Here is an 18682-nt window from a genome sequence, read left to right on the forward strand (position 1 = left end):
TGTGCATTTTTATTTGATATATTGTACCTCTAATGCATTTTCTGTTTGTTTTTGTTTCATTCATGTTGTTTTCAAGCTATAATAAAGCTATTTTCCCCACAGTTTTGGTATTATTTTGTTTTTATTTTCTATTCATTTCATCACATGCATGCATTTATCATTTATTAAAGCCTAGGAATTATTCATTATCCAATATGTTTAGACATTTTAGATCCTGGAGATCCAGTTATGCCACACCTAATGAAACTAATACATTTATTACATTTATTTACAATTTTAGAGAATTAAATTGACCTTCAGATGTCTTATAAATATTTAAAATAGCCATGTCATCATTTGTGCATCATCTAGATTTTCAATATTTGTGTATGGTGTTTGCTGTCTTTAAAATTAGCATTACGGTATATGATTGTCCACATGTTTTCCTTCATATTCCACTTGTTCAAACACGTGACGTTTGCTTCAACATTTGTGTATTTTTTATTTTTATTTTTTTACATTTATTTGATGTATTGTACATCCAATGCAGTTTTAGTTTGTTTTTGTTCCATTCAAGCTATAATTAAGCTATTTTCCCCACAGTTTTGGTATTATTTTGCTTTTATTTCCTCTTCAGTTCATCACATGCATACATTTATCATTTATTAAAGCCTAGGAATTATTCATTATGCAATATGTTTAGACATTTTAGATTCTGGAGATCCAGTTATGCCACACCTAATGAAACTAATACATTTATTACATTATTTACAATTTTAGAGAATTAAATTGACCTTCAGATGTCTTATAAATATTTAAAATAGCCATGTCATCATTTGTGCATCATCTAGATTTTCAATATTCGTGAATGGTGTTTGTTATGTCTTTAAAATTAGCATTACGATATATGATTGTCCACATGTTTTCCTTCATATTCCACTTGTTCTAACACGTGACGTTTGCTTCAACATTTGTGTTTTTTTTTACATTTATTTAATGTAGTGTACCTCCAATGCAGTTTCAGTTTGTTTTTGTTCCATTCAAGCTATAATTAAGCTATTTTCCCCACAGTTTGCTATTATTTTGCTTTTATTTTCTCTTCAGTTCATCACATGCATACATTTTATTATTTTTTAAAGCCTAGGAATTGTTCATTATCCAATAGATCAGGGGTGCTCAACCCTGTTCCTGGAGAGCCACCTTCATGCAGATTTCAGTTGCTACCCATATCAAACACACCTGAACCAATTAATTAGGACCTGAACACCACTTGATAATTACAGGCAGGTGTGTTTTATATGGGTAGCAACTGAAATCTGCAGGAAGGTAGATCTCCAGGAACAGGATTGAGCACCCCTGTTCTAGATCCTGGAGATCCAGTTATGCCACACCTAATGAAACTAATACATTAATTACATTATTTACAATCTTAGAGCATTTAATTGGCTTTCAGATGCCTCATAAATATTTAAAATAGCCATATCATTATTTGTGCATCATCTAGAGTTTCGATATTTGTGAGTGGTGTCTGTTATGTTTGTAAAATTAGCATTATGATATATGATTGGCCACGTTTGTCTTCATTTATGAATTCCACTCATTCATACACGTCACGTTATGTTTTTTATTTGTATTTCTGCAATTTTTTTACATTTATTTGATGTGTTGTACCTCTAATGCATCTTCAGTTTGTTTTTGTTCCATTCATTTTGTTTTTAAGCATCTATAAAGCTATTTCTCCACAGTTTGCTATTATTTTGTTTTTATTTCCTCTTCATTTCACCACATGCATACATTTATCATTTTTTAAAGCCTAGGAATTATTCATTATCCAATATGTTAAGACACCATCTGACAATAATACGTTTATTACATTATTTACAATATTAGCAAATCAAATTGGCTTTCAGATGTCTCTTGAATATTTAAAATAGCCATGTTGTCATCATTTGTGCTTCCACTTGATTTTCAATATTTGTGAATGGTGTCTGTTATGTTTTTAAAATGCATAATATGATATCCGATTGTCCACATTTGTCTTCATTTAAAGCATTTTCTGAATTTCACTTGTTCAAACAAGTCTTTTTATATATATATATATATATATATATATATATATATATATATATATATATATATATATATATATATTTTTTTTTTTTACTTTCATTTGATATGTCGTACCTAAGTTGCATTTTCGGTTTGTTTTTGTTCCATTCAAGCTTTAATAAATATATTTTCCATCACAGTTTGCTATTATGCTTTTATTTCCTTTTTCCTTTATCACATGCATACATTTATCATTTGTTAAAGCCTAGGAATTATTAATTCTCCAGTATGTTAATAAATATTACATCCTGAAGATCCGGTTATGCTGCACGGATGTATTTTGATTATGTATTATGAAACTAATACATTTCTTTTACATTATTTGCAATATTTAAAGTCTTTTAATGCATTTTAGTTTGTTTTTGTTTCATCTTGTTTTTTTAAGCATTAATGAAGCTCCTTTCCCCACAGTTTGCTATTATTTTGTTTTTATTTCCTCTTCATTTCATCACATGCAAAGATTTATCATTTGTTAAAGCCTAGGAATTATTCATTATCCAATATGTTTAGACATTCTAGATCCTGGAGATCCAGTTATGCCACACTTAATGAAACTAATACATTAATTACATTATTTACAATATTAGAGAATCAAATTGACCTTCAGATCACTCATAAATATTTAAAATGATTTGCTATTGAATTACAAAACACTCATTTTACAGTGATTTTTAACTTTTGTTTTTTATGAACAAGCAGCCTAAAAATAGTTCAATCTGCAGAAGTCTCCTGCTTAGACGGGACAGATGTGCAAAACTGCTGTGATTGTTTTGTTGCAGGACAAAATGGCTGATAAGAGTGACCTAAAAGCCGAACTTGAGCGCAAGAAACAGCGCCTTGCTCAAATCCGAGAGGAAAAAAAGAGAAAGGAGGAAGAAAAAAAGAAGAAAGAGGTGAGAAAGCATTTAATTGAGACATCCTGAGAGCAAACCTGCCTATATTGTTTGTTTTATATTCGCGCTTTAGGACTTTTCCATGGTAATATGATTTCAGAAAGGTGTTATTAATAAATTCTGAACAGAGAAATCATATTAGCAGACAATGACTATCAAAGTACAACAGATTAAATAGTGCTAATGTTGTTTTGAAGTCATACTTGCAAGCTTTTTTTTGACTGATTATTCAAACTACTATAATTAACAATATAGGGAGCATGTCACTGAACGAATGTGCAAATATAAATCCAACTTTACCTCAATGAACTGCCTGCTGTATTTGCATTTGCTTGAAATGTGAGCAGTCAGAGACACAACAGAAAGCAGAAGTGGCTCCTGAAGACTCGGATTTGGACCGAAAGCGCAGAGAAACTGAGGCCCTGCTCCAGAGCATCGGGATCTCACCCGAGCCTTCATTAGGTACAGTACACAAACCACACTGAAACATCATCCACACCGCAGCCAGCTCACTCAACAATGCCTGACTCCAAAACACAGCTTTATACCCCTGCCAAGATCAGGCTGTGTCATATTCAGGGTTTGCTCCGTGATATTAAATGGGACTTCATCCAAACCACTTTATTCTGTGGGCTTTTCCCAGTCTAGGATTTTCATTTAAGGCCTTTTTTCCACACGCTGACTGCACACACACTTGTTTTTATTCCAATATCTTAAAATTCTTAAAACAAGAGGCATTTTCTTGTAAGGTAAATAGCATTGTTTTGTTTTCAGAATTAATAAATCAAAATTTTGTGAGTTTTTAGGCAAGCACATTTCATAAACAGGGGTAATTCAAAGTGCTTTACATAAACAAGAATAAAAACAGATTATTAATTCATTCATTTTCTTGTCGGCTTAGTCCCTTTATTAATCCGGGGTCGCCACAGCGGAATGAACCGCCAACTTATCCAGCAAGTTTTTACGCAGCGGATGTCCTTCCGGCCGCAACCTATCTCTGGGAAACATCCACACACACATTCACACACACACTCATACACTACGGACAATTTAGCCTACCCAATTCACCTGTACCGCATGTCTTTGGACTGTGGGGGAAACCGGAGCACCAGGAGGAAACCCACGCGAAGGCAGGGAGAACATGCAAACTCCACACAGAAACACCAACTGAGCCGAGGTTCAAACCAGCGACCCAGTGACCTTCTTGCTGTGAGGCGACAGCACTACCCACTGCGCCACTGCCTCGCCTAAAAACAGATTAAAATGTGTTAAACAGGTTATAAAAGAATGAAAAAGAAAATAAAGACATACAGTAATAGTGCAATCTGTCGGACGCAGCACAGTGCTCATTCAGTAAAGGCACAGCTAAACAGATGTGTTTTCAGTCTTGATTTGAACGTGCTTAATGTTGGAGCACATCTGATCATTTCTGGAAGCTGATTCCAGCAGCGAGGGTGTAGTAGCTGAAAGCCGATTCACCCTGCTTTGACTGAACTCTTGGAACTTCTAGTTTATATGATCCTAAAGATCTGAGTGATCTGTTAGGTTTGTATTCAGTCAGCATATCTGAAATGTATTGAGGTCCTAGGCCATTTAGTGATTTATAGACCAGTAATAATACTTTAAACTCTATTCTGAATGTAACTGTGAGCCAGTGTAAAGACCTAAGGACAGTTGTGATGTGCTCTGATTTCCTGGTTCTGGTCAGAATCCTGGCCGCAGCATTCTGGGTGAGTTGCAACTATCTGATTGTCTTTTTGGGAAGGCCAGTGAGGAGGCCATTACAGTAATCCACCCTGCTGCTGATAAAAGCATGAACAAGTTTCTCTAAGTCTTCACTGGAAACAAAGCATCTAATTCTTGCAATGTTTTTGAGATGATAGTGTACAGATTTAGTTACTGATTTGACATTTTGTCACACCAAGATTCTTGACCTTATTTTTGCTTTTCTGATTATTAGTTGTTTTACAAGTTAAATTATCTGCTAGTGGGGTAAGTAAAGTATTCCTACTTCAATCTGAAAATCTTAATTAAATCTGCTTAGTCCACTGGCAGATTATTTAGCTTGTTTTAAAGATCAACTCACTTAATTTTGACTTATTATTTCTGAAAACAAAACAATATTACTTTATGATACTTCCAAATACTTCATGGTTTATGAATTTTTAGATGGGACTAAACAATCCATTTTTGCAGTGGGACTGTATCTCTCCAATATTACTAATTACAGTATTAAATATTATTTTGGAAATTATATCAAGGATTTATTCGACAAAATTGAGTCTTTCTTTTCAATTGGCCTGGCAAGACAGGCAAATCTCTAGACATTTAGCAGTGTCTCAAATTTAAAAACTAAAATTTAGGCCTTAAAAACTTTTAGAAATTCTGAGATTTGTATTTCAGTCACCTGAAATATTGTCTTGTTGGTCTTAAACCATTTTGAATGGGTCCTAATTTTCCCCTGTCCATGTATATCCAGCTGGGGTGCGAACCGTGCATATTTAGTTTATTATATATTTTAAAACTTATTTCAAAGAAAATCTATGTTAAAAAAATGCTTGTTTAACTCATTATTAAAAATGTGGAAAATAAGAAATACCTTTTTTTTTTAAAGGACAAGACCGCTGGCCCAACCAGGCTATTAGAAAAAAATCTTAGGATTTAGCCCTGTTTAAGTCTGAAATTTCTTTCATGATTGTCTTAAAAAGTCCTAAATTTGACTTGATGAAAAACATTCTTAACTAACTAAATCTAATTTTAATGCAGTGTTGGATAAAAAAGTAATATATTACAATTTGAAGCATGCCTTACCATAAAACTAAAAAATAATAAATAAATAACATAACACAGAATAATGTGAATTACTTTCACATTAAAGGGACTTTAGTATATTACTTTTTTCATAACACTATCTGTATTAGGGCTGCACTATATTGGAAAATCTGACATTGCAATATTTTGTTTTGCTGCAGTATATATTGTGATATGAATATTATTCCACCTGATGATCTGAATATTTATTTTTGGAATAACTTTAATAATTTAAACTGGGGTGCCTCAAGCCTTTTTTCTATGAAGTGTGCCTGTATACACTATAATAAATTGTCAGCAAAAATAAGTAAAAAGTTCTTTTTGGTTTTCTGAGAAGTAAACTGTAATCCGGTACAAACATTGTACAATAAAATGCAAAATAACACTGTCATAATTATTTGAATATTTAAAAAAAAAGATATTTAGAAATATCTTTATTTTTTAATCAGTAATAAATAATCTAATCTTCGATATAATAAATAATCTAATCATCGACTTTCATATCGATGCTCAAACGATTTATTGTTCAGCCCTAGTCCAAATGTATTATCTCATCTCTGTTGAAATTTTTTGTTACCAGATTATCGGCTACTGTCGCCCTCTAGTGTAAACTAATGTACATTACAACCAGTGCCTTTTTAGGGACAGTTCACCTTAAAGACTAAAGACTTTCACAAAAGAAGATATTTTGAAGAATGTTGGAAACCGGTAGCAATTGACTTCCATAGTATATTTCTTCCCCAGCGATGGAAAACTGTAAAAAATGCTGGATCACACTTAATATATATACATATATATATATATATATATATATATATATATATATATATATATATATATATATATATATATATATATATATATATAAAAACTCAAGTATTGTGTTGTTTCAGCTCATGTTTAATAAGTAGTTTTAACAAGCGGTGGTCAGTGGTGATTCAAAATATGCTCAGAATATTCAGGATATTTTTGGGTTGAGCTATCCCTCTTATAAATTGCCTTTTCTATAGTTCAGTATACATTTTGATGACATTGGTTATTAGACAGTGATTGTCTTTTTATCCTTTCATAGTCCCAACACCAATGTCCCCATCCAAATCTATGAGCACACCCAGTGAGACCGGCAGCCAGGATTCAGTGGATGGAGCAGCAGCTGGCAGGTATTGAAATCTTCATACAAATCCATATGAATTCATATAAGAGACGCCTCCTAGACATGTTTAATCATTCTTTTTAGTGTTAGAGAGAAAACTAATCAAATAGTTACTATATACACTACTGTTCAAAGGTGTGAAGCTGGTAAGATGAATCAGAATGTTTTTACAGATGTCTCTTATGATTGCCAACACTGCTTTTAGTTGATCAAAATAAATAAACAAATGTATACATATATATTTATCAAGGGCGTAGATTTGCTTTTGATATTGGTGAGGACCTAATTTGACATCAACCCACCCAGTTGTGAAAATTATATTTCTAAAATTTTTGTGTATATATATATATATAAATATATACATACAGTTTTTTAAAGTTAAAGTAATATCTGACAAAAAGTTAGTTAATTAAAGACTTCCATTTACTGAGGGCTTATTTGTGCTTAATCACTTACCACCGCATCTGAACACATTTTTGCAAGTATATTATTGCCATTTATGCACTTTAAAGGGCCATGAAACCGAGAGGGTGCTCGCTGCAGAGCCATTTGAGGAGAGCTGAGCTCCAGCGAGGGGGAGCATAAGCTGTCGCTCCTCCTCCTGTAAGCTGTTTTAATGCATACACCAACCCCACCCCTAACCCTACCCCCAGTGACATCACTCGTAGAAGAAGTGCAAAAAAGGTGGAGCTCAAGCTTAAGCTCCCCCTCGCTGGAGCTCAGCTCTCCTCAAATGGCTCTGCAGCGAGCACCACTTGATGAAACCCCCCACTTTTAGTTCAAGTCTACCTTAGAAATTTTCAAAAACTGCATCATAGTCATAATGGGCGTGGAGCTTCGCGATCAGAGGCAGGAGTGGGCGTGGCCAGCAGAGCAGGGGAGAAGGAGGGGAGCGAACAACTGTTGTCAGTTGACTTACAAAATGATAAACAAACCGTGAGGAGACCCATGATTTTTTAGTTTACAAAGTTAAAATGCAAAGAAGTCAACAGTAATTTAATGCCCTGCTACATTTGTTATTTGTAATTTCATAAACACACAAACACAATTTAATTGTAAAGATAATCGTATTTATATAAACACTAAATGACGACTTCTCCCTCAATCCCCGGGTCTGAATCAGACTCACTGCAGCAGGTCTCGTGCCCTGTCTATTTTAACCATTAGCCCTGCTGCTAACCTGGAGGATTTTGGCAAACACAGCAGCACGGCGAGGTGTCCTGATAAAAGACAACGTCTGCCATTCTCCAATTCTCGTACTGCTCTCCCGAAAAAAAATGCGTTGTATTTTCAGCCCTGACAGGATTGCAGGGAAAAACTTGAAACAAACCCCGTGGATCATGGAAACTAACACATACGACCCTTCATGAACAGCTTAATACTGTTTGCCGTGGGTCCGTGGACGCGGTTTCACCCAGTCATCAACATAGGGTCACACAGCTTGGCACTGGCAGGTCTGCCTTGCTTTCAGAAAGCACGCACAGTCATGAATAATTAAGTAGCAGGCTTTTCTCATAGGATAAGGAAACTGCTATGAATAATAATGAGAAACCGACGCCTCATCCCTCCACTTGCAGTTTTGCACTACGCCACCAATTTTGATCCCGCCCCAAAAATCATTTTAAACCCGGAAGCTGAAATTAGCTGACAAAAGCTCAAAATTATCCAGTTTTCCCCATAGTTACAGCCAACAGGAGCTAACATTGTCTTAACTGATGCTCAACACACACAAAACTTAAAATCTCAAAAAAATTACTTGAGGGTTTCGTGAACCTTTAAGCTAAAAGATGACTTTACACGTCCATGTTCTTTTCCTTCTCTGAGCGTGCAAGCAGAACAGCACATATTCTACAGTTGTCAACATTAGAAGAGGTTCAAAACCTTGCAACCTTGCATTCAATCTTGTCTTAGGACAGTTTTGAAATACCTTTTTGATCCACTTTAAATGTTGACTACTATATTTCGCAAAAAAACTTTAAAAATAAATACATAAATGAAGAAATTAAATACAATTAGTAATAAAAACAACTTTAAATCAAGCATGTCTTATGGTGCAAAAGTAAATGTACATGATTTTACTTTGACAAGGAACGAATGCAGACTTCTGGAAAGGGGGAGGCATATGACACATTAACTAATTTATCTCGATTTCTGTTATGGTGGACTTGTAGTGAACTTGACTTCAAGTGACTGATACTTTTCTTTGAAATGTAGCTGTTTATGTCCATGTCTCACCTGAGTCTTTCACAGTAAGCCTGACTGGAAAATGTCCACAAAGCATTGTTTTATTTTGGAGGCGATTACATTATTGGCGGGGACATTTAAATAATCTGTGGATATTGGTGGGGACACGTCCCCTCTGTCCATGCTAATTCTAGTTTAGTTTAGTTTAATTTACTGTAACTGTAAAATGTGCCAGAATTAGCCAAGAATGGCTATTTTTCATCTGTAGTCCCCTTACAGTATGTTAAAAGGTCACACTTAAAATAGAAGCACAGCATAATAACATAGCATACACTATCATATATACAATACAATTCAAAAAGTATAAAACAAAGACAGATTGATGGCAGCAAAAGAGGACAAATATTCTACACCCTTGATATTTATTATATAATAACTCATTGCTGATGAATCCATAATATAATCAAAAAATACTGTTACGCTTACTCCAGTCTCATTTTAATATGCTGATTTGCTGTTCAAGAATGATTTCTTCTTACTGTTTAATATCTTTCTGGAAAACATATTTGGATTCGTTGATGAACGGAAAGCAAAAGGAGCAGCATTTATTTGAAACAGAGCCTTGTTTTGTTACATCATAAAAGTCTTAGCTGTCATTTTTAATCTGGTTGATGTGTCCTTGATGGTTTTATAATAAATGTATTGTGGGGAGTTTTTAGTTTTCCCAGATTGAAAACTCATTATTTACTCACCCTCGTGAACTTCCAAACTCATAAGAATATTTTCTTTCATTTTAGAGTGAGGAACAAATAAAAATGTAAACATTAGAATCTTTATTACCCTTATTTGTCAACTAACCAGCTTTTAGAGCTTAATAATATTTGTGTTTAAGGAGGACAAGGCATTTTGTAACACACATGTGACTTACACTATACCCATGTTTTTTCTGTCTCTTTAAATGCTCAACAGATATAGGTAAGAATCCATATCTGTGGCTCCTGTAGTGTGTCTTAAGTGCTCATTTCAGATTTTCCACTTCATCTGTCAGCATTTTTCAAATATTAAATCTAATAAGCCTTCTTGATCATCTTACAGACCCTCCTGGATTTCATTTATTAGATTTTGCAGTTAAAACTTGTTCATTTTAATTATTTTTGCACTTTGAGTGGATCATTTAAATCTCTGTGAGCAGACCATTTGAATCACCCTGGATGGATTATTTGAATCACCCTAAGTGACTCATTTGAATCACTCTGAAAAAATCAATTGAATCACTCCGAGCAGGTCTTTTGGATCACTCTGAGCAGATCATATGTATCACTTTGAGCAGATCGTTTGAATCACTCTGAGCAGATCATTTGAATCACTCTGAGCAGATCATTTGATTCATTTTAAGCAGATCATTTGAATCACTCTAAACAGGTCATTCAAATCACTCTGAGCAGATCATTTGAATCACACTGAGCAGATAATTTGGATCACTCTGAGTGGATCATTTGAATCACTCTGAACAGATCATTTGAATCACTCTGAGCAAATCGTTTAAATCACTCTGAACAGGTCATTCAAATCACTCTGAACAGATTATTTGAATCACTCTAAGCGGATTATTCGAATCACTCTGAGTGGATGATTTGGATCACTCTGAACAGATCATTTGAATCACTCTAACCAAATATTTCGAATTACTCTGAGGGCATCATTCAAATCACTTCAAGTAAATCATTTAAATCAAACTAAACAGATCTTTTGAATCACTCAGAACGGATCAAATGATTTACTCTGAATAGATCATTCAAATCACTGCGCAGGACATTTGAATCACTCTGAACAGATTATTCAAATCACTCCAAGTGGATCATTTGAATCACTCTGAACAGATTATTTGAATCACTCTAAGCGGATTATTCGAATCACTCTGAGGGCATCATTCAAATCACTTCAAGTGGATCATTTAAATCACTCTAAACAGATCATTTGAATCACTCAGAACGGATCAAATGATTTACTCTGAATAGATCCTTCAAATCACTGCGCAGGACATTTGAATCACTCTGAACAGATTATTCAAATCACTCCGAGTGGATGATTTGAATCACTCTGAACAGATTATTCAAATCACTCCAAGTGGATCATTTGAATCACTCTGAACAGATTATTTGAATCACTCTAAGCGGATTATTCGAATCACTCTGAGGGCATCATTCAAATCACTTCAAGTGGATCATTTAAATCACTCTAAACAGATCATTTGAATCACTCAGAACGGATCAAATGATTTACTCTGAATAGATCCTTCAAATCACTGCGCAGGACATTTGAATCACTCTGAACAGATTATTCAAATCACTCCGAGTGGATGATTTGAATCACTCTGAACAGATTATTCAAATCACTCCAAGTGGATCATTTGAATCACTCTGAACAGATTATTTGAATCACTCTAAGCGGATTATTCGAATCACTCTGAGGGCATCATTCAAATCACTTCAAGTGGATCATTTAAATCACTCTAAACAGATCATTTGAATCACTCAGAACGGATCAAATGATTTACTCTGAATAGATCCTTCAAATCACTGCGCAGGACATTTGAATCACTCTGAACAGATTATTCAAATAACTCCGAGTGGATGATTTGAATCACTCTGAACAGATTATTTGAATCACTCTAAGCGGATTATTCGAATCACTCTGAGGGTATCATTCAAATCACTTCAAGTGGATCATTTAAATCACTCTAAACAAAACATTTGAATCACTTAGAACGGATCAAATGATTTACTCTGAATAGATCATTCAAATCACTGCGCAGGACATTTGAATCACTCTGAACAGATTATTCAAATCACTCCGAGTGGATGATTTGAATCACTCTGAACAGATTATTTGAATCACTCTAAGCGGATTATTCGAATCACTCTGAGGGCATCATTCAAATCACTTCAAGTGGATCATTTAAATCACTCTAAACAGATCATTTGAATCACTCAGAACGGATCAAATGATTTACTCTGAATAGATCCTTCAAATCACTGCGCAGGACATTTGAATCACTCTGAACAGATTATTCAAATCACTCCGAGTGGATGATTTGAATCACTCTGAACAGATTATTTGAATCACTCTAAGCGGATTATTCGAATCACTCTGAGGGCATCATTCAAATCACTTCAAGTGGATCATTTAAATCACTCTAAACAGAACATTTGAATCACTCAGAACGGATCAAATGATTTACTCTGAATAGATCATTCAAATCACTGCGCAGGACATTTGAATCACTCTGAACAGATTATTCAAATCACTCCGAGTGGATGATTTGAATCACTCTGAACAGATTATTTGAATCATTTTAAGTGGATTATTCGAATCACTCTGAGGGCTTCATTCAAATCACTGCGCAGGACATTTGAATCACTCTGAACAGATTATTCAAATCACTCCGAGTGGATCATTTGAATCACTCTGAACAGATTATTTGAATCACTCAGAGCGGTTTAATTGAATCACACTAAGTTGATCATTCAAATCAAAAGCGTAATTGAAAGTAAAACGGAGATGCCTTTTTTCCCCTTCAGTATTCCATCTATACATCATATGGGTCATTAAGAGATGTACAAAGTGTAATTACAAATAATCAGAATACTCTTTTCTTGAAGTGACAGATGCATAGTTCTTTATTCCACCTTCAAGTATACTTCAGCTGAATGCGAGACGCAAAAAAAGTCTTAGGCTGCCCGAAATGTCTATGTCCTTTGATTTTGAGCTTGTTTTGCATTAAATTCTGCCCATTTCAGAATCCCCAAATCCTGAAGGTCTGATTGTGCACCTAGAATCTAAAAAATCAACCAGAGAAACCTCCTGAGTGTGTCGGTTTTTACCCTGAAGCATCAAAAATACCAAGCGGGAGTGTATCAGTGCTGGAAGCGCAGAGGGTTGTTAACAGACTCATTTTTGGCTCTCTGAATATAGACAGATAGCTGCAGTCATGTGGAAAGGGGAAGGCTGATGCCATGGTGGCTATGGCCTGTAATTAAGCCTGCATAATGCACGTTTGACACATGATGTGAGCGTTTGTCCCTGTCACCGCTCTCCGCAGGAGGCTCCACTCACAGCTGCTGGACTCAAGCCATATTTCCAGGACATATTAATGACTTCATCTTTAGCTATGCTGTCATCTAGGGTGTTATGAGCGGTGGTGGACCACGTGCACAAATCAGGCACTTGAGAGTAAAATTGCAGGTGCTCTAATGAAATATTTCTCCAGTAAAAGTATAAAGTAATGCTTTTCAATTTAGCTTGAGTCAAAGAACAAGTTTAGTTGATTTTTATGTACTTAAAGGGATAGTTCACCCAAAAATTACAATTCTGCCATCTTTTACTCACCCTTGACTTGATCCTATTTAGTTTTTTATTCTGTCAAAGACAAAAGAAGATATTTGGAAGAAAGCAGAAAACCTGTACCATTGATGTAGGATGATAGTAGGAAAAACAAATGCTATGGTCAATGGTTCGGCATTCTTCAGTATGGCTTATTGTGTGTTCAACAGGAAAAAAGTATGTTTCAAATCATTTTAAATAAGTCATTGGTGAGAACATAATGACAGATTTTTTAGGAATAATTCTCTTTAGGTATTAAAAGTAAAAGTACTTTGAGAGGATCATTTGAGTTACTCTAAATGGATAATTTAAATTACTCTGAGCGGATTATTAGGTCATTTGATTCATTTGAATCATACTGAAAGCATCATTTGAATCCCTGTAAGTGCATTATTTAAATCTCATTATTTAAAAGAGTATTATTTGAATCACTCTGAATGGATCATATGAATTATTCTTAGTGTACTATTTGAATCACTCTGAATTAAATATTTGAATCACTCTAAACGGATCCTTTAAATCACTGTAAGTGAATCATTCAAATTACTCTAAACAGATTATTTGAATCACTCTGAGCATATTATTTAAATCACCCTGAATGCATCATTTCAATCACTCTGATTGGATTATTTGAATCACTCTACTCTGAAAGGGTCATTTGTGTCTCACTAAATGGATCGTTTAAATCACTCTGGGCAGATTATTTGAGTCACTCTGAGACGATTATTTGAATCACTATGAGTGAATCATTGGAATTACTCTAAACGGATCATTTGAATCACTCCGAGTGAGTCAGAATTATTCTAAACAGATCATTTTAATCACCCTGAGCGGATTATTAAAATCACTCTGAATGAATCATTTGAATCACCCTGAGTAAATCATTCTAATCATTTTGAAGTAATCATTCAAATGATTATAGTATGAGCGGATCATTAAAATCACTATGAGCGGATCATTTGAATCTCCCTGAGTGGATCTGTTGAATCACTCTGAGCAGATTATTTGAATCAGCCAGAGACGATTATTTAAATCACTCTGAGACGATAATTTGAATCACTCTAATTGGTTCATTTAAATCACTCTGATTGGATCATTTAAAAGGCATACTAAGGGGATCATTCGGATCACAATAAGCAGATCATTTGAATCACTCTGAGCCGATTATTTGAGTCACTCTGGGTGGACCATTTGAATCACTCTGAGTGAATCATTCAAATTACTCTAAACAGATAATTTGAATCACTCTAAGTGAATCAGAATTATTCTAAACAGATATTTTTACAAATCATCACTCTGAGCGGATAATTAATCTTTGAAAGCATCATTTGAATCACTCTGATCGGATCATTTGAATCACTCTGAATGAATGATTTTCTCTTTTAAAATAACGTTTTAACCAGTAAAAGGTAGTGCAATAAAAAGTACAATAGTTTGTTTTGGAAGTAATTATAAAAGTCTCCTAAATTAAAAATAATCAGATGAAGTATATTCCAGTACACTAAAGAAGTAAAAATGAGCTTGACAAAAAAAAAGCTTTTGGGTCGCGTGTCAAACCTACAACTCTTGTCCTCTCTCAGGTCAGGGATCAGTGGCATTAGTAAACTCAGAACAGACATGCACAATGAAAGGTATGTATATGCTCAAAACTGTAACCCAGAATGCCAAGCTCGAAAGGGACAAGCTGTTAAAGTCAGTGCACACTGTATCTCTGATAAAAGTGTATCCGTGGAGGTCGTTCCCCCTGGTGTGACTGCCTGATGCCTGCTGTTACCTTGAGCCTTGACTTCAACAATTCCTCTTGCATGGTTAAATTGGAGCTATTTGCAACGATGTGAATGACAATATGATTTTTAAATGTCATCGCTGGTAAAACAGAGTGTCAGTTTGACATGCTGTCCCTCTGGCTGTGTAAGTTTAGTGAGAAAAAAATTATTAGGCACGCTTGTGACTTGCACTGAAGGTTGAGGGAGAAAGTTTACAAGGTCAACACCCTTTCGTCTCGTTACTGTAGCACTGTCGCCTCACAGCAAGAGGGTCGCTGGTTCGAGTCTCGGCTGGACCAGTTGGCATTTCTGTGTGGAGTTTGCATGTTCTGCTCGTGTTGGCGAGGGTTTCCTCCGGGTGCTCTTGTTTCCCCCACAGTGCAAAAACATGCGCTATAGGTGAATTGAATAAGCTAAATTGGTATGTGTGAGTCTGTATGGGCTTTTTCTGGATTGATTTTCAAAACTTTTGTTTGGGTTTAGGGAAGTAGGTGGGTGCAGGTCAATTGGTGCTTTTGAAAACATTATTGGTTGGGTTTAGGCAAAGAGGAGGGTGGCTCAGTCGATCGGACAGTCAGTGAGTCAGTCGACAGTGGCCTCTGGTGGATTTACAAGAGAACAGCAGGCATGGATGGCATTGCGAATGGGATTTTAGATCTCGAAAAGCATACACAGAGGCCTCTGTTTGATTAGCGAAAACAAAAACTGCAAAAAACAAAAAACAAAAAAAAAAGTAGCTCCTGGGACTTATTTGGCGCTCTCCAGAAATGTATATAGGGGTACATAATCAGGGTTGTTATTATTATATTATTATGACCTCCAGAACTGTCCTAAGCACCTGCGCTCCCTAAAATGATCTCAAACCGTTTATTACGTTTAGTTTTTATCTAATTTATTATTATATAAGAAAAAAGGCAGACAGTGGCTTCTCCTGCCACACTAAATTCCAATTTTCTTATTGATATTTGGTGTAACGCAATCTGTAAAAGTATTGCACTACAAAAGAAATGTAAATCAGAAGGATTTAGCACCAGATTGTTTCTGACGTTAACTAGACATTGTGGTAAAGAGTCTCAGATTACGCCAGCAGGTGGCGGTAGAGTAGTGTGGTGAGGTGCTAAACGGAACTCTCACCAAATCTCGAGAGTTAGAGTTGATGCATGCAAAACACAAGTGCTGCTTCTAAAACAACTCATGTTTTTCAGATTAAAACAATCATCTTAAATGTGCAACTACCCACTGTAAGTTCTGGGGAGTGTCACACCAGTTTATCTGGAAGTGTCGATTTTGTTCTCTTTGACTCACTGGATGGAAACGGTGCTTTATTCGCAAATGTTCTGCGCAGAAATCTAACTCACATCTTTAGATGGAATTATAAATACTTATCAATAGAATAATCTTAACCAAATAAAAATCAAATACTTTTTCAACATCTAAAGCAGTGTTTCTCAACCACGGTCCTGGAGGACCACCAACGCTGCATGTTTTGAATGTCTCTTTGTTTGTTACACCCGTTACAGGTCTTTAAATTCAATTTCAATTCAATTCATGTTTATTTCTATAGCGCTTTTACAGTGTAGATTGTGTCAAAGCAGCTTAACATAGACGTTCTAGCAAATTGAAACTGTGTCAGTCCAGTCCAGTCAAAGTTGACGATCAGTTTAGTTCAGTTCAGAGGTCATTTTTACTGCTGAAAGTCCAAACACTGAAGAGCAAATCCATCAATGCGCAGCTCTACAAGTCCTAAAAGTTCCAAAACCATGCAAGCTAGTGGCGACAGTTTATGCTAATGAGCTGAGGATCTGAATCAGGTGTGTTTGGTTAAGGAGACATGGAAAATGTGCAGAGCTGGTGGTCCTCCAGGAACATGGTTGAGAAACACTGATCTAAAGAACCAATATGAATGTAAGATCTCTTTTGTGGAAATATTCAGTCGATGTTAAGTGTTCTTCACTGTAGCCCTTTATTATTAAAGGTGTACATTAGCATTTACATTTCCATGCATCCTCTGTCCATTAATGTGTGATGCTGGCGATCCTCTTCAGCTTCGCTTTGACCTGCGTTCTCATGTGTGCTGTTTTGATGGTTGTTTTTTCACTCTTCTCCTGTCCTGCATGCGGATGTCTGTGTGTTTCTGGTGTTGTTTCTGCTGAGGTTAATCTGGCATGTTCTCTCCTCCTGTCCCGTGTCCAGGACCCTGCAGTGGGACTCTGACCCCTCTGTTCTCCAGCTGCAGGCTGACTCTGAGCTCGGGTATCTGCTCCTCTCTGTCTCTGTCCTTCTCTCTGTTCGACCAGCTGTTATCCGCATATTCATTCACACCTGTGTCTATGTTTGACTGCATTTTGTTTCTCATTTAGTCAAGGGTTAAACTGTGAATTCCTGAATTTGAACTGAGCAAAACTAATTCATTGATGAAAATGGCAATAAAATGAATTGTTCTACTGGTTGAGAGGATTTGCAGATTAAATTTTAAAATTGTTACAGCTTAAATACACTGTGTTTGAGAAATAGTACAATAATTCTTCTATAATAAACAGCCCTAATATACACTCACCGGCCACTTTATTAGGTCCAACAGCTCGTTAACGCAAAATTCTGATCAGCCAATCACATGGCAGCAACTCAATGCATTTAGGCATGTAGACATGGTCAAGACGATCTGCTTCAGTTCAAACCAAGCATCAAAATGGGGAGGAAAGGTGATTTAAGTCACTTTGAACGTGGCATAGTTGTTAGGGCCAGACAGGCTGGTCTGAGTATTTCAGAAACTGCTAATCTACAGGGATTTTCACGCACAACCATCTCTGGGGTTTACAGAGAATAGTCTGAAAGAGAGAAAATATCCAGTGAGTGGCAGTTCTGTGGAAAAAAATGCCTTGTTGATGCCAGTGGTCAGAGGAGAATGCCCAGACTGGTTCAAGCTGATAGAAAGGCAAAAGTAACTCAAATAACCACTCGTTACAACCAAGGTCTGGAAGAGAAGAGCATCTCTGAACGCACAATACGTCCAACCTTGAGGCAGATGGGCTACAGCAGCAAAAGGCCTCACCGGGTGCCTCTCCCGTCAGCTAAGAACAGGAAACTGAGGCTACAATTCCGGTACTAGTAAGGTGTACCTAATAAAGTGGCCAGTGAGTTTAGAGACGTATTTTCACAAACATAATAATTTAAACTTTGAGTTCAACATTCAAAGAATGGCATTTTTATTGCACAAAATATCATTAATAAAAGAGTTTATACATTTTTTTATTTGTAAAAAATACAGAATATGTACATTATAATGTGGTTTATAGTAAATGTACACTCATAATGAACACAATTAATATGAAATATGAATGCAATTTAAAATGAGTAGAACATCAATTGTTTTGAAAACGAATTCGTTTGTTACAGTACATTAT

General features: G+C 35.6%; 1 protein-coding gene across 5 annotated transcripts in view; it reads left to right on the forward strand.

Moving 5' to 3' along the window:
- dync1i1a (dynein cytoplasmic 1 intermediate chain 1a) overlaps nucleotides 1-18682 on the forward strand; it is a 186054-nt gene that overhangs the window by 33565 nt on the left and 133807 nt on the right. For 2 of the 5 annotated variants that reach the window (XM_073931923.1, XM_073931924.1), the window contains 4 exons: nucleotides 2868-2981; nucleotides 3329-3443; nucleotides 6865-6952; nucleotides 17472-17531. In XM_073931923.1, the coding sequence (XP_073788024.1) occupies nucleotides 2868-2981; nucleotides 3329-3443; nucleotides 6865-6952; nucleotides 17472-17531 (377 nt within the window). Of the gene's footprint in view, nucleotides 1-2867; nucleotides 2982-3328; nucleotides 3444-6864; nucleotides 6953-15097; nucleotides 15144-17471; nucleotides 17532-18682 lie in introns of those variants that run through there. The other 3 variants (XM_073931925.1, XM_073931926.1, XM_073931927.1) reach the window with 2 other exon arrangements.

Source organism: Danio rerio, chromosome 19, assembly GCF_049306965.1.
Source record: "Danio rerio strain Tuebingen ecotype United States chromosome 19, GRCz12tu, whole genome shotgun sequence".
NCBI classification, from domain to species: domain Eukaryota; kingdom Metazoa; phylum Chordata; class Actinopteri; order Cypriniformes; family Danionidae; genus Danio; species Danio rerio.